Here is a 17955-nt window from a genome sequence, read left to right as displayed (position 1 = left end):
AGAAATATCAGAGGAATTGAGAACAGACCAAAGGTCACCGTTTTTTTTTCCTTCTTTCCTAGAAACTCGAGTTTTTCATTCCACAAAATAAGCAAAGCCCGTCGAAACACATACGCAGTTAACGGTTTTTTAATATGCAGGCATTTAAAGTGATCATTTAAACTTGAATGGTTGAACTGAAATTTAGGGAGTTTAAGTCAAAGTTTCGGTTCAGAACTATACGCCTGTGAGGTTATCGTAAGCGGGCTAAAGGAAATGTATGAAGGGTAGTATTGCATAATTAAATTCATTCCGACTGCCTTCAATCATGAAAACTTTCATGATGCTATGTCGACACGAGTAAGATTTATAGGTCCGATTCACCGACTAGAGAAACATTTTCAACCCCCCCCCCATCTGTAGCTGATTTCACAGTTAATCGATCTTTAGCAGATAAACAGCGTTTTTTCCTTCGGAAAGAGACTTGGGAACATCCATTGTACAACATGCAGTATCTACAATAAACTAGTTAGGATTTGAGAACATGCCTTTCACGTAGCACGCTGTAGAAATGAATTGACTGTGCTGATGATTAAAAAAAAATCGATTAAAACATTGCTACATACTCCAACTGAGAAATTAAAAGGTGTTAGAGAATTTTATAAGTTTATTCTGAGAAGTAAATTTAAACAAGCTAGAGTTGGTTGGGTGAGTAGTCAAATTCTCCAAGGAACACTGAAAAAAATGTAAATAACATGGGTGGATATGATAAATACTGATAGTTATTGCCCAAATGGACAGGAAAGAGCAGTGCACAACTGCTCAGATTAGCACAAGACCGCAGTTTGTTCGCCAAGATGGTCGCTGACCTTCGATAGAAGATAGCACAATAAGATTGCCCAAATCGTTAAAGATTTTAGATTTACACTCTTTAAAGTGCTTATAAATGGCTTGGTTGGTCGAATAATAGCACTTTCACTCTCAAACCAACCTAACGACTTATTAAGAACCGAGTTTTTTAGTAGTTTATTGTCAGCGGCTAATATGATCGCGCAAGCCTACTATTTCAGCACCTTAAGCCAGTTAATGTTCTTCTTAAATTGTGTGTAGCCTGTGGGCCCTCCTTTGCAGTTAATGTCCTTCGCGTGTGCATCTCCAATATAATGCGTTTTCCCCAGCATTATACACTTGCTAGGGATGAGCTCGTCAACAACAAGTTTAACAAATTGGTCCACATATTAGGTAGCTCCTTCCATTTTCCACCACACGCAATTTCCAAGATGATTCTTAAACCTTTGAAGCCATCCTTTGCTATAGCTCACTCATGTTCTAAATTTAAGTTCTTTACGGAATACTTCAGCCTGTTCCATTAACGTGCTGTCTTAAAAGTCCACACCATTCCATCATGCTCAATACTCCTACCATTTTTCACAACTTTTCTCACACTCATTTGCTTCTTAGAATAACTGATTTACAACTCAGGTGATCACTTCATGGTCACTTGGAGGAAAGATTAGACACTCCAATCACATCCTCTGATGATATAACCAGATCTAAGATTCTTAACCCTTGTGTCCCCACATTACATATTGCCTAAAACTGTTGTCTTTTAAGAACTAGAAATTCATTATCTTTAGTTCCTAACAGTATCTCTTCATCCAACCAATGTTGCCATAATCGAAATCCCCCGATAATGATCACCCTTCAGTTAGCCAAGTTGTGTATGTTTCTTTGTCTCAACCCTTCATATTTCCTAGACTAGCATCAACCAAATATCTCATTCTATCAATCTTCACTTTATATAGTGGTGTAGCTAGAGCTTTTGTTGCCCCTCTCAATACACACCAAAAATACTACAAAAAGTCAAACCATGTATAGGGAAATAAATTAAAATACCATGCTTATTTTTGAAGTAAAACTTTAATTTTAACATTCTAAAATGTTATTTTTCTTGCTTTTCCGTTAGCAAAATCTATTTCATAGTAATGTAGGTAATTCATAATCATCATCATGCATATCAAGGATTTAGGCCTAGCATGGCCTTAGAAGTCATCGGTGAATCGTTTAAGACGACGTCCTGGTTTTCTTTTTCCAAATGGTTTGTACTTTAAGGCTTGTTTTGGTAATCTTTCTGTTTTCATTCTTTGACGTGTTCCATCCATTTATGTTTATATTTTTTAATTTTTTCTATTACTGGTTCTTGGTTTAATTCTTTCATAATTTCTTCGTTTCTTTTGTGATCAAATAGGGTATACCTTGCAGTTTTTCTCATAAACTTCATTTCTGCTGTTGTTAATCTTTGTTTGTCTTTTTGTTTTATTGTCCAGATTTCGCTTCCATACATTAAGACTGGTAGGGCTAATGTATTGTATACTTTTAGTCTGGTTTGTTTTTGAACTAGGTTTGGTTTAAATATAGAGTTAATTACACCTGTTATTTTTAAATATTTTGTAATTTTTACGTTTATATCTTTTTCATTTTCATATGTGATCGTACATCCTAGGTAATTAAATGAATTCACCTGTTCTAAGATCTTGTTATCTATTACTATTTTAGTTTTTGCTGGATCTCTTGTCCTTTATATAGGCCATAGTTTTTGATTTTTCTGTTGATATTATCATACCATAATCTTTGGATATTCCATTTAGATCTAAAATAGCTTTCTGTAGTTTATCTTCAGAATTTGTAATTATTATTTGGTCGTCGGCAAAGAGGAGAGTGTTTAAGTTTACTGTAGAAGAAAGTTTAATTCCTTGATGTAAATTTTTATTCCATTTTATTATTATTTCATTTAAGTAGATATTAAAAAATTAGGTAATTTATAATCAATTTTAATTTAGAAAAACTCCTCTCACAACTAGCAACACTTACAGCAATTGTGAGGAAAATGCGCAGTAGTATTACAATATTTGGAAATGAGTTCTCGAGACTGCATTTTAGAATTAACTGCAAAAGTTCAAAAAAGGTTCGAAGTGCCGCCTGAGGCGGACCTCCCCCTTCTCCCCTCCATAGCTATGCCTCTGACTTTACAGCACACTGCTTCAAATCCACTGCCACTTTTTCCCCCTTTATGTGGCCAATAATTCCCCTGCTATCATCAACAGCACTCCCTTCTTGCCTTCCTACCTCACAAAAATCATATCCTTCCATTTCTATTCACGTTAAGATATCATTCTCATCCAACCACGTTTCACTTATTCCAACTATTTTGGGGCAAAATTCAGTCAACACAATAATTTCTCATCTCCCTTATTTCTGATATCAGTGTAATCCGATCATGGTGTGACAGGAGATATTCAGTTGTTTGCTGATGATGTTAAATTAGGAAAAACAATGATAAGAAGCTCGATGTTTTTTCGTTACAAGAATATTTGAATATGGTGATACTTTGGATGGAGGAATGCAGATATCATGTTAATGTTTCTAAGTCTAAAGGTATACACTTCAGCTAGAGAATATGGAATGAGGTTTACTACTCGTATGTAGAAGAAACTTTGTTTTGGGAAGTGGAGGAAGCAAGGAATCTGGAGATCTTGGTGGATAGGAAACTGAAGTTCAGAGAGCACACATTGCAAAAGTTGTGTATTACCCAGAAAACTGTTCCAATATATAAAGAACGCTGATGTGCAAGGATAAGGCGGTGATAGTTCTACTGTATAAGGCAAACTATTGTAATTACACTTCATTTGGATTTCTGTGCACACAGATCTCATCACTATATTGATGATAAGGAACATTAGAGAAAGTGCAGCAGAGGCAAATAGTTAAGACTGTCTCAAGCAGTGGCAGCCGGGGAAAATTTTAAGTGGGGGTGCTGCATATACAAAAAAAAAAAAAAAAAAAAAAAAAACTTTTTTTTCCTAATCAGTAAGGAATTTATTAATAAATAAATTTAGATATTAAAAATTTCTTTATTAAAAATATTTCATCCTCACCACGAACAAACACCAATAATAAAAGTTTCGTTTCAATAGCAATGACAAGTGCAAACGAATATCGGCGTTAGATCGCAGTGCATTTGTTTCGTGTAACGATAATTGAAAAAATATAATTCTTTTCATATTTTCAACAGTGACACTCATCATAATTCAGCCATGCATCTATAATAAATAAATAATTATATGTTATTTTAACAAAATGAAATAAGATTTACAAAAAAATAGTTCACCACGAACACGCGTCAATAATAAACGTTTCATATCTCACAGAAATAACGAGCGCAGGCATAAGATACATTGTCCAAGCAGCAGTTTATCTAATGACATAATTAGATACACTGCAACGACAAGGGCAAACGAATATCGGTATTAGATCGCAGTGCATTTGTTTCGTGTAACGATAATTGAAAAAATTTTATTCTTTTCATATTTTCAACAGCGACACTCGTCATAATTCAGCCTTGTATCTATAATAAATAAATAATTATGCTATTTTAACAAAATAAAATAAGATTTACAAAAAATAGTTCACTACGCACACGTACCAATAATAAACGTTTCATATTTCACAGAAATAAGGCGCGTAAGCATACTAAAAATACACTGCTGTTTGAGAAGTTACAGTTGGGAATGACGTAACGTGCAATGACAAGCGCAAACGAATATCGGTGTTAGACAGTGCATTTGTTTCGTAATCTAAAGCGTTAATCGAACAATTCCAATTATTAACTATTCAATCAATGTCAAAACATAAGCTGTAACCTTTAGCATATTGTATTGCATTTATATAATGTTGTAAGCATTGTTCTTATTTATAAACACAAACAAAATTTACTTTTTTAATTTTTTCCTTGGGGGTGCTGCAGTGTCGCAGTGCTTATGTATGGGCCGCCACTGGTCTCAAGACTGGAATATTAAGTATGAGGACAAACTGAGGGAATGAGCTTGGTGGGTAGGAGGATGGGTGATATGATTAAGACATAAAAGTTGGTGAGAGGAGACAATCAAATAGATACAGGGGAATTATTGCATAGGATAATGGGTGATGTGAAAATAAGAGTTCATCCTTGAAAACTGTATAAAAGGTTATGTGAGTAAGGTAGTGAAAAGAAGAATTTTTGCTTGTCAGGTGGTGGATGAGTGAAATGCATTGCCAGAGTAGGTGGCAAGTGCTTCAACACTGAATGTATTTAAGGCAAGGTATTATATTTTTGTGCTCTGTGATTATGCAATATCCCACAAGGAGTGTTTGAAGACTCAGAAGTAATAAGAATGAAGTCTTGGGGCATGCTGCTTGTTTCCTTTCATTTTTAGGACACCAATTCATTATTAGAATTCAATGCAATCACCAAACTACTGAGAAAAATTAATTTTTAACCATTACTATTTGTTATAATCTTTCTTAAATGCATTCAGCATCTCTGGCACTTAAAACATTCTTTTTGATAAATCATGTCATGATACTCTGCATACAAACAAAATTAAAATACTTCTTATTCTCTTGCCCACCACTATTTACACAACTTTCCTTTCATTCTAGGAAATCAAATCATGTATGATATCTCATAAACATTAAATTCACTTAACTTCAGGATTAATGGATACTTTTTATTAATTAATATTTACATAGGTAAACTTGACTAATTTCGAGTTTAACTGTTACTTTTTATTGTGATAGCTGAAAACATATTTTTCTATGAGTGAATATAACATTAATGTACAAAGTTATATTAAATTTTTTTTAGCCACAAAATCTTACCTGATACAAGGAATCCATCAGATCGGATACACTTAAGTGAACCATTTATTAATTGCCAATCAAATGTATAACAGAGCCCATCTATAAAGAAGAATATTAACTATTATGATCAGAAAATAAAGATAAAAAATGTTTTCGACTACTTTAATTTTTAGCAAAGAGTTCTTTATTATAATATACCAAGTTCTTTATATCACATACCTTTCTGATTTCTTGAACTTGACACATGTTCTAAGAGGGGACAAAGAAATAGGTCATTTTATACTAGAAGCATGGAAGAACCAAATAAACAGATATTTTCCGTTTGTTCTGCTATAAAACACTGTATGCTAATCTTTTCAGTTTTCAAATTTATTATTTTTTTGCTTTACATTATTCTTAATGAATTATCTCATCTTCCCCTTATGTGTCAGGCTCAATATTGTTTCATAGTCAAGTAATGCAGCTTCACAGAAATTGAAGAATTGATGTTATGATAGGGCAGTTAATTGCTTCCACATAGTATACTGTCTGCCAGTTGCATGTGTTTTCTGGTTTACCTTCACACATGCTTGAAATTTATAAGACCGTATATTGATAGTGGCACACACAACATCCAATGGGAACAGGGGCGAATTCTCCATGCTTGCTGTGCAAGCTCATTAATTGAGAAAGAAGTAATATTTATTTGTTAATAAATGCATGCATTTATAAGCCTAAATATAAATGCATGCATTTATATTTAGGCTTTTATTTTTGTAGACAGAAGACGTTTTAAACTTGTGGCAATAATTGAGCTTTGCGTTGTGTATCGAAGGCCGATGCTTGCTCGTCTAGTCAAAGTTACCTTAGCTTGCTCGGTTGTAGGAGCTTCCGGGTCCTCGCTGCAGCACTGTGATTTCATGAGCACGCATAGCTATTTCTGCTCCCTTCATGTCGTCTTAACAGTCAAAGTAGCTCTAGCCACAGAGTGAGGCTTCAGCCCGTCTTTACAAGTGTGCATGTTGCTTGGGAAAATTAAGTTACAAGCAACTTTTTATGACGATGTTATGGACCAGTTCATAAAGAAGAACCGTAGGGTAGAATTTGTATTCAAGTAGCTAAATTGAAAAAGATAGAATATCATTTGTAAATTAAATGTTGTATTTGTATGATTAAATGTACATAAATTTCTAAACATATAGTTTTAAATGGCCAGTAATTCATTATTCCGCTAATCAGACTTCAATCACACCTCTCACTCCTTGAATGATAACAAGAGCAAGCGTGAATTTCAAGACCAGCATTCGCCCCTGAATGGGAACACTGCCACTACAAATCACTACTCACTCCAAATCCATCTCCAGGCTGGTGATGTCATTTCTTGCAGGCTACAGTCTCAAGCTCTGACCATAATCTGAAGTCCAATGGATTCAGATCAGGACTTCCAGATTGCCAATGAGATGGTGATATGTGGTTAGGCACATTCGCCTCCAACCACTGTCGTGTGATTCTCACCTTGTGTGTGCAGGGGCTGAGTCCTGTTGGAAGGTTCACTGCCTACTATGAAAGAAGGTGTTGTTCGGCTGGGGGGGGGGGCATACCACAGGTTCCAACACATGGTGTCTTGATACACTTTAGTGGAGGTTTTGCCCCTTTCTTGCAGAAATGCAACTTGGATACGTCATGATACATCACTCCCCCCCCACCCCCACACCAAACCATCACTGACATGTCTGAATCCTGGATGCTATGACATGGGCTATGCGACCATCTGGGGCATATACACGATGGGTGAAAGGATTTATATAAAATGGATGGTTTACATTTGAATAGATTTGGTGTACGGAGACTTGAAAAGGTGTTGTCGAATGTAGTGGAAGTGAATGTGCAGAATCAGGGAAACTAGAGTTATTAAGGGGGGGGAGTAGATATGCAGACTTTAGAGTGACAGTTGAGTGTGTGAATGTGTGTAATATGCCCAAACGAGTAGGAAAGACCACGAATCAGAATGGGATAGTTAGTATAAGGCATCAAAATAGGGATAGGATAAATCGGCTTCTGCAATTCATGTGTAATAATGCCAGAAGTATTAAGAACAAGAAGGAAGAATTTTTGGCCTTGGTTGGCACTTCCAGACCACAGATTAGTGAAACATGGCTGACAGAAGATGACACAGCTTGTGGGATTGAATGTGAGCGGTATGGTGTGTTCAGGAATGACAGGGAGAATAAAATGGGGGGGGGGGGGAGTGTTATTGATGATAGCTGATGAGCTACAGCCAAGGAGAATGGAAGTGGAACTGCAGGATAGAGAAAATAGCACATTTGAGGCTATTTGGTGTGAGATTGAAACTAGCAGAACAAAATATACAGTTGGGTGCTGCTATAGACCAGGTGATGGAATAAATGGTGGAGATAGTATGCATAAGCAAATAGAAGAAATGAGTGGAAGGAGGGTCATTATTATGGGAGATTTCAACTGTAACATTGATTAGAAGGAGGAAGGAATTGGATTCTATGCGGTTATTAAGGGATAACTATCTGCGACAGCATGTAATGAAAAATACTAGGGGTCAGAGAGTGCTTGACCTAGTAATTTCATCTGAGAATTTGGCTGTAACGAATATGACCACGTTACCACCAATTGGTGAAAGTGATCATAGGGTCTTGACTTGGGAGGTGTCTAAAGGTGTGGAATTTACAATTAAGACAGGATACATGTGGAATTATCGGGCTGGTAAGTATGAAAGGCTTAGAAGTTTGATTGGTTCAGTGCCATGGCATGTACAACTGCATGGGCTAGAAGTTGATAGTGCATGAGAGGCGGTTAAGAAGTGTTTGCATGAAGCAATGGGTGACTGTATATCTAGAGTCCGAATAATAAATCAAGTAGGGGTTAAATGGATGAATAACACCATTAAGCTTGAGCTGCAAAAAAAAGAAACAACTATGGAGTTAATATAAGGAGAAAGATGACCGGCAGGCACATGAACGGTATAAAGAGCAGGACAAAAGGGTAACGAGTGTGGTAAGAAAAGCAAAAAAGGATTATGAAAGAACATTGGCCAAGCAGGCTAAAGAGAATCCCAAACAGTTTTTTCGATATGTTGCAAGTAAAAGAAAAAATGTATACAGCAGAATGATTTTAAAGAATGCCGATGGTAAGGAGGTAACCGAATCAGCTGATATAGTGAGGATTACTGAGAGCTCACTTTGCAAGAATATATCATCCAGGTGGTGACATTGCAGAAATGAATGAACCAATAGATTATATGGGAATTGTGGTGAATGAAGTGGAGGTGAGTAGTCTATTGAAAAACCTCAATGTCAATTCATCTGTGGTATTGGATGGTATACCAGCTCGTGTCGTACGTGAAGCGGCTAAAGAATTGTCAGTACCCTTGACCATTTTGTTTAATTTGAGTCTCGGGTCTGAGTTAGTCCCGAGGGGGTGGAAAGAGGGGAAAATAGTTCCACTGCATAAAGGAGGTTCCAAGACTGCTGTTGTAAATTACCGACCGATTAGCACATCAGGAATCATTGTCAAGGTCTTGGAGAAATTAGTCAAGAGAAGAATACAGGATTGGATAAATGAAAATGGGATACTGTATGGAGGACAGCATGGTTTTGTGAAGGGCAGATCATGCCTCAGTAACTTCCTCGTGTTTTATAACACAGTGACGGCTGAACTGGATAAGGGTAATGGGTTTACAGTGATTCTGCTGGACCTTGCTAAGGCCTTTGACAGGATACCACATGGAACTCTAATCAGTAAACTGGAGCAGATGGGGATGGATATAGGGTTGGTGAGATGGACAGGAGGGTGGTTGATGGAGAGATACCAGAGAGTGGTTTATTCAGGAGTTGAATCCAAAATTCGGCTTGCGACTAGTGGTGTGCTGCAGGGTTCTGTTTTTGGACCACTACTGTTCAATTTGTTCATTAATGATATAGGAAAGGATCTGAGAGGAAGTTTTCACTTGTTTGCTGATGATGCAAAGTTGGGTAGAGCAATAGTGAATGCACGATGTCAAAATTTTGCAGGATGATTTGGATAGATTGGAGGACTGGGCTAAGGAGAATGGATGTCAATTTAATGTGGCAAAGTGTAAGGTTATGCATTTTGGGGTGAAAAGATTAGCAGCAGTATACCACATTGGTGGAACCGTACTCCAGGAGATTCAACTCCCTATCTACCAACACTCCCAGGGATTTGGGAGTGTTGGTGGATAGGGAGTTGTTGAAGTTTAGGGGACACATCGCAAAGTCGCTAAATCAGCTCATCAAATCACTTGGCTTCTGAAAAATACTTTAACAAGCAGAGACAAACAAGTTATTGTTCCTCTGTATCGAGCCCTGATAAGACCCCATCTAGACTATTGTGCCCAGATATGGGCGCCAGGGTTTCTTCTTGATGGGGAGGAGGTGGAGAAGATCCAGAGAAGATTGACCAAGATGATAGCAGGTTTGTGGAATGAACCTTATGAGAACAGGTTGAAGATTTGTGGGTTGCAAAAATTGGTTGATAGGCGGAAAAGGGGTGATATGATTGAGACATTCAAATTACTGAAGTGTTTCCATAAGATTAATCCAGAAGATATTTTTGAGAATAGGACTAGTGGTGGGAGGACTAGGGATCATACATGGAAGCTGGGCAAGAATGTGGTTAGCAGGGGTGTTAGAGCTAGGTTTTTTATTTGGAGAGTGGTGAATGAGTGGAATATGCTCCCAGAGTCTGTTTTGGGTGTTATGACTGTGAATGAGTTCAAGGCGAGGTATGTTAGATACTGTGTGAATGTTGAATAATTGTTCTTGACATGATGTTAGGGCCTCCGTCGATGAGTCTGTTGACTCCTTGGAGTTGCCCAAAATAATAATAATAATAATAATTTTGGCAGTTCAATGACTCTTCAATAGTGAAAATCTTCTCATCTGTGAAGAGGACATCTGTCTGTTGCTCGCATACTGTCAGAGAGGTGCCATTGATTTTATCACCCTCTGCCACATAAACTGGGTGTTAGGAAGTGTCCAGTAGAACAATGATAGGCTCTCATCCTCATGTCATCAGTTAATACACAAGATTACGGTAGAGGTGTGCCTTCACAGCCCTCGACAAACTGTTGCGTCCTAATGCAGCATGGTTGGCCTGTTCTTTGGCAGTCAGATGTCTTCTGTGTCATTATAATGATATAAGCATGCTGATAATAACAGGTAGCTGCATTCCAACCTTGAAGTGCTTCTACAGCTACACGGTTCTCATAATCTCCCTACTGCATGTTAACCTGCACAGCTAGACCTCTATCTCTACTGATAAACATGCAAATGTTGATTGTGCACATCACTATTAATGGAACCGGGCTTGCGCAATTCTGTGGGCAGCACGGGGAGTTGTAACAGTATTTATAGCAAGACTTGTAAACATTTATTATATAAGGACATATAAAGATGCTTTATATCCTATCAGTGATTCAAGCCCATGTCTTTCTAATCAAGGGGAATTGTCATTACTGACTGAGGTATGGTATAATACATCATTTCTTCTATTAAGTTTTTCATTACCTATGCTCTTTAAAGAGAAGATGACACCATATGCAATTATGGCAATTAATCAAAAATTAAAACATATTTGGCAATTGGATAGAAGTAGAAAATATATCAAGAGTTTAAATGTTTGTTTATGCAGACAAGAAATAGATTAACAATTAATACAGTCAACACAGACATGATGTTTTACAAATAAAATTCTTCCTTCTTGAAAGTTCACAATTCAGTACAGAAAAGAAATATATTAAGACTAAAAGTACTGGTCATTTGAAAGCTTCTTTGGTTGTCCATATTGAAAGAAAAACTACATGGTATTTCTCTATACAAGTAATGAATTACTTTAATACAACTACTAGTTTTGCTGATTCTATGATTAGCTTCTTTAGAAACTTCACCACAATAGCAATAAATTATACAGGAAGCTAAAGCAAGCTGATATAGATCCATCACAGAAAAAGCATTAATTTCAGTCCTTGACAAATAAGATATATACCTCTCATATCATCATGTCTCATACTAGGTAAGCTTAATGTACTATTATACATAACTTGTTTCAACGGTGTTAAATTGCTTGCTAAAAGGACGCTGTACATGACTAACCAACATCCCTGAGTTATTATGGCATTATACTGGAGTTCATATAATCTTCATTGTTTTCTTTGAATCATTTTATGTAGCTGGTGAAATATAAGGCATCTTTGTCTCTTTTCATACAAAATTGTTTTTATTTTATGTTGTATGAAATACTAAACCAGATTTCTGTGCCTTGACGTTTTTGTGACATCACTGCCACACCCATTTCAGAATTTTTCTGATCCTAACTATTGAAAGAGAAAGAGAGAGAGAGATACCTGTCTACATAACAGGTATCACTGCCACATACAGAAGTCTCAGCAATCTAAATATAGATAAAATCATTCAGAGAAGTAAAAGTTACTTTAACCCAATTTTTTTCCCTGCAATTTTCTTTATAAATGGGAGTGGGAGAGTGACTATTCCTTTATAACTGCATGCATCATGTTGAGCATTGGTTCGTGCTTAAATCAATATTCTTTTTTAATGAACCAGTATTGAAACCATTTTTGATAATGATGTCTTATTTCTTATGTTCCTTTCTCATCATGCTAAACAAAGAATATATTTGGTCTCTTACAGACCAATATCGAATATAATTTCTTTAATTCATGATGTCATCACTTATAATTGTTGTTTCAATAGTCCTTGTGCCATAAGGTTATCATGCTACAAACTAGCATGATAGCATAAGGAAAAGAGTGAATAATATATTTAAAAGCCATATAATTAAACACTTGAATACAAAGTAGGATATGTATAATGAATTAATTAAAAATAGCAAGTTTTGTTGAGGGAGCCATGAAATAATGAAAATAAATTTAAAATGTTTTAAGACTAAATAGTTTTTTTTTTAAATCTTAAAAGAAATGCATTTAATTTTTATTATTTCTTTTATGTTATTTTTTTATATTTTAATGTAAAAAATCACACATTGGTGTTCGTTCACAAATTTTGCTTCCTGCGTATTTCAGCGCTTAATGAATATTAGTAAATATATGCTTTTTCATATAAGTTTCATTTCAAAGGTATTGATAAGAAGCACAAAAAAGCTTACAAACGCAAAATCTTGAATATAAACTGTATTACGATTTTTTTTTCGATTGCGGAGCCGTAAAATATTTAAATTTTTCCAAAGGGGGAAGCCTTTATATCCATAAGTTTGGGAAGCACTGCTCTAGAAGATGTGCTTTACAGTTATGGAAAATACTAAGGAAAGTGGTCTGGGGCTTGCTCAACCTTTACTACAAGTTGCCCGTAAGGCACTACTTATGCTTGCATCTGCTGAAACGTTTAGTTTCTATATAATCGGCACAAAACTCTTGTAGTTTTTATATTCGGCTATGAAATAATGTTGGATTCAATATTCACTTAATTTGTACTATCATGTATTATATTTGCAGTGTTTTTTTCTTTATGTTTTTTGCATCTTAGCACATACTAGTAATGAATGTCTCTCTCAGATATACCGCGTCGTACGCTGAAAAATTACCCCTGCGAGCTCCCGAGTGTTAATAAGGGCACTCGTTCAGCTGTATTATGGCAACAAGATATTTTACAAAAATACAGCATTTAGTAATTATATGAAGAGTCAAAGGCTTCAATTCGGTGACATAACTTATTTAAGTTAAGGGATATTACATCCCATATTGTTTCTTAGCCGAATAAGAAACTCAAAGAGTTTCATGTCGAATATAGAAACTATATAAAGTTCGGCGATTCCAAGCGTAAGCAAATACCTGGATACTGCAGCAACTGACCTTTTAGGTATTATTAATTATTGTTATATGTTATATATATATGTTAATATATGTAATAATATATATGTTAATTATTATTATTATTATTGGTATTATTAACTAGGTCTACCTACTCACTGATGAGACCTCAATAAAGGTTGAAACCGGTCTGGGTAGTGACCTTCTCTCATAATGTAGAACAGTAATACAGCTCCTAGGAGCTAAGTTCACATTATGGGTAAATATCAAGAATAGCGATCGGTGCCTGCTCCACCTTTGATATGAGTTGCCTCAGCTTGCACTACCTAAAGGGTCAGTTGCTGCAGTATCCAGGTATTTGCTTACGCTTGGAATCGCCGAACTTTATATAGTTTCTATATTCGGCATGAAACTCTGAGTTTCTTATTCGGCTAAGAAACAATATGGGATGTAATATCCCTTAACTTAAATACAGCATTTAGTTTACCAAATAAAAAAAGATGCCATTTCCCATTGACAGTTAAATATGTGCATATTATATTTTATTAATAAAAAAATTATAGTCATACATACTAAAACTAAACATTTTAGAATCCACTTATTAGATACTGAAGGAAACAACCCATAAAGTATCATACGATGTGAATTCCATAAACTTTTATAGTCTATATATATATATATTAAATTATATTATGCATGAATTCTCCTCGCTCCTTGCAGTAAACAATATGCCCTCCACAACAGCAACTATACTGCAGAAACACGAAAAACCATTAGTTTTATCATGTCACTGAATAAGGTTCACAGACATCTGCAGACTGTGTAATATATTTCTCAACAAATAGTGTAATTACAGATAATTGCGAATATAAACACTAACTAATGAATTACATATCCCCTCCAAAAGAAATTGCTATATAGACCCAAGCAAAACCACATGTTGCTGGCGCAAACATAAGGTTTTGCTTGACACTACCCCGTCATGAACGTGTTAAAACTAAGAAATATATAGTGAATGTATTTCAGGTATTATGGAAATTGGTTTAAGAGAATTAGCATTTCCATTCAATTTTGCTTTTTGTTTGGGTCGCGCGATCTTTTGTTAATACCGCACCAATCATATGCACTTCTTAATAGCTTCTTTTTCTCTACTGGCCTACAATCACGCACATCTTTCACTTCTCATTAGTAATTTGTCAAGGATTGTTCATTACATATCTCAAATTACTGGTAATTTTTGCTTGATATAATGAGAAAGATGTCTCTATTTGGGTATATAATTTTGATGTTACACATTTGGGTAGATAATTTTGACGTTGCACACAAGGAAACCGTTCTTGAGGACAAAAGAAGTGATGGAGAATAGAAGCTTCTTGGTAAGTCATACCCATTTTCATTTTTTTTTTCCTGAAAACTTCAGTTTCCGAAAATCCCCGCACATATCTCGCACTATGATTTTTTACTTTAATTTTGGGAAAAAAGTGCGGGTTATAATCGAGTAAATACGGTAATTTTTTTAGCTTTCAAATTCTTAAGTATGGATCATTGGTTAAAGACTGGATTTATAAAATGCACAAAAGAGAGCAATATAGCAGATATAGAAATAAGCAATTTCACTCCTCTCATTAATGATAAATTATTATATTAAGTAAAAATGTATAGTATCTTTATAAATTTTGTTCTATTAAAAATAAATCTTTTTTTTATTTAAATGTACATCTAAATTCAAATAAAACAGACATTTAAAATGAAATATATTTTTATTTATTTATTAATTATTATTATTATTATTTTGATAAGGTACTTGGTAATAATGAAAATTTAAAGAAGCAGTACACGGATATCTGAAGTTTCAGAAACACTGATCTATTCAAATATTTAGTTTGAAACATTGGTGTATATTACGCTGTTCGTTTTCTTAAATTCTGCTTCAAATTTGGATAGACGAAACAGGTTGATATGCACTGACATTTTTTTCAGCGTCATTTCAATTCTGAATGTGAAACATATTGAGTGTATTGTGTATTCTGTGTTTAAGTGACTTTGGCCAATTTTTAACTTTGTTTTTAATTGTGTACTTATTTTTGATTTTTGATAGACAAATAAAATTTTAAAGATAATAGTTTGCAAATTATAAACATATTAATCAGAGGCGCATTTTGCTAAAATGCCAAAATTGCTCGCAGCATATTTTACATCTTAAATTGCCCTCAATACTATAGTTTACCTTTACTTATCAAAATTTCAAATTATTGTATAAATTAATTATTTATAAGAAAAATCAGTAGAAGGCAACTGTTTTAAATCAATTTTTTTAAATAAGATTTAATTGTTTTAAAACTCTTAAAAATAAAAAAACTAACTCAAAATTAATAGAAAATGAATAATTTATCAATACGAAATTTATTGTCACTTAGATCAGTATTTTGAAAGAGAAAAAGTTATCGGGAGCTACTTTTCTCAAATGGAAAAGAGAAAAGAAAGAGCAAGTAAAGAAAGCAACAAGCGATATAAGGAGATTTGGAATTTGTGTGAGCAACGTGTGCTCACCTTGCTCACACAAAAGGAGTCAGGAGCAGGTTTTTTTGCATGGAGAGTGGCGAGTGATTGGAATGCATTGCCCGAGAGTGTGGTGAGCGCAGGGACAGTAAATATATTTAAGGCGCAGTATGATAAGGTATGTGTATAATAGTGGACCCTCCCACGATGAGTCTTTGACTCCATGAAGGTTTTTATAATAATAATAATTATTATCATAAATCGCTCACATATCCGCAAAATTTTCTTATATGCCAGTTCGCTATCCCTGTATTAATGTGTATTATATTATTAGCTTGCTGAATGACTTTTGTTACTTCGTATATATGACGGTACTTGTCCAATTCAATTATTGATATATTAGTAAAACGAGGTCCTCCTGCTGAATCAAAAGATACTTTTTTTTCCATGTGATGAACATAATAGAAGTTTTCATGTATTGCATTATAATAGGATTTTGAGTAACAGAGAAACCATTAAAAGATCTTGGTTAACTACAAACAAAATGTAGTATTTTGTTTCTGCTGCAAATTATTTTCTAATATTCGAACTATTAACTTAATTTTGGAAGGAAATAACGATTGGAAATATATCTCCCAAGTTCTTCAGCGCCACGAAAAATCTCAAGAACATTTTAATAATTTTGGAAAAGCGTTTAAAAAATGAAATTACAATTGATCAACATCAGCTAAATTACTCAAAAAAGAACAAAAACACTGGATGCATGTTTCAAAACGCATAATATCGGTTATTAAATTTTTTGCAAAAGAAAACAGCGTTCAGAGGAAATGGAAAAGTTTTAAAACTGATTGAATTATTTGCCGAATTTGGCAGAGTATTACAAAAACATGTAGAACGCATAAAAAACAATGAAATTCACGTTCATTATTTTGTGAAATGTATATAAAACGAAATCATCAATATATTGAGTAATGAAATAAAAAAAAAAATTGTATCTAAAATAATGAATGCTAAGTATTTTTCAGTAATTGTTGATTACACCACTGATATTTCGTGGCAGGAGCAAATGTCCTTAATTGTAAGATATGTCTCTATAAAAGAAAAAAATGAAGAAACCCAAGATATTATACAAATAGAGGAAAAATTTCTAGATTTTATGAAAATTAATAATACAACAGGAAGTGGTATGGCTGAAGTAATTTTAAAATTATTAGAAGAAAAAAACTTAAATCTTCAAAATATCCGTGGTCAGGGATATGACAACAAGTCAAATATTATTATTAGGGAATACAACTTTTAGTACCTGAAATATTATTATTATTAGACACCGCCAGGGAGTCCAAAGACTCATCGAGAGAGAGTGTGCCAACAGCATCGAACGATTGGTCCCCTGCCAACTACTAATCGCGCTCAAACTTACTTAACTGAACCATTAGTAGCAGAGGCTCTACCAATCGACCAACATATGAAGGGATACAAGCACTTTTAAGGAATAAAAATCCTAGAGCATTTTTTGTTCCGTGTTGTACGCATTCCTTGAACTTGGTATTGAGCGATGCAGCAAGCTGCAATGTAGATACGATTTTATTTTTTTACATTATTCAGTCGCGATGTATAATTTCTTTTCTTCATCAAGTCATCGATGGGAAGTTCTAAACCACATCCAAAATTTTACTTTAAAACCTTTATGCGACGAGATGGGAAAGTCGCGTTGAAGCTGTAAAAGCAATACGAAATCAAGTAAAAGAAATACATGAAGCTTTAATTTTCATCACAAAAGATGACAGCTTAATTGGGCAACAAGGCATTAAAACAAAATTGGAAGCTTGTTCGTTAGCAAAAAAAAAAAAAAAAATTAATTCTTTCAAGTTTATATTTGGCACATTTGTTTGGTATGACATTCTAAGTGAATCAATGCATCTTGCAAACAATTGCAAAATATCTCTTGCAATATTATGGAAGCCTTGAAATCCTTAGATGTCACA

At 34.6% G+C, this 17955-nt stretch overlaps 1 protein-coding gene across 6 annotated transcripts in view; it reads right to left on the bottom strand.

The window, feature by feature from the left end:
• LOC150093608 (thrombospondin type-1 domain-containing protein 7B-like) overlaps positions 1-17955 on the bottom strand; it is a 950748-nt gene that overhangs the window by 266473 nt on the left and 666320 nt on the right. For all 6 annotated transcript variants that reach the window (XM_090412735.1, XM_090412734.1, XM_090412733.1 and 3 more), the window contains exon 25: positions 5677-5757. In XM_090412735.1, the coding sequence (XP_090268861.1) occupies positions 5677-5757 (81 nt within the window). The remainder of the gene's footprint in view (positions 1-5676; positions 5758-17955) is intronic.

The sequence above is a fragment of the Typopeltis vanoorti genome, chromosome 23 (genome assembly GCF_054136105.1).
Source record: "Typopeltis vanoorti isolate ZY-2024b chromosome 23, IOZ_Tvanoo_1.0, whole genome shotgun sequence".
Classification (NCBI taxonomy): Eukaryota; Metazoa; Arthropoda; class Arachnida; order Uropygi; family Thelyphonidae; genus Typopeltis; species Typopeltis vanoorti.
The sequence above is the reverse complement of the archived record's forward strand: the minus strand, read 5'-3'. Positions and strand labels throughout refer to the sequence as shown.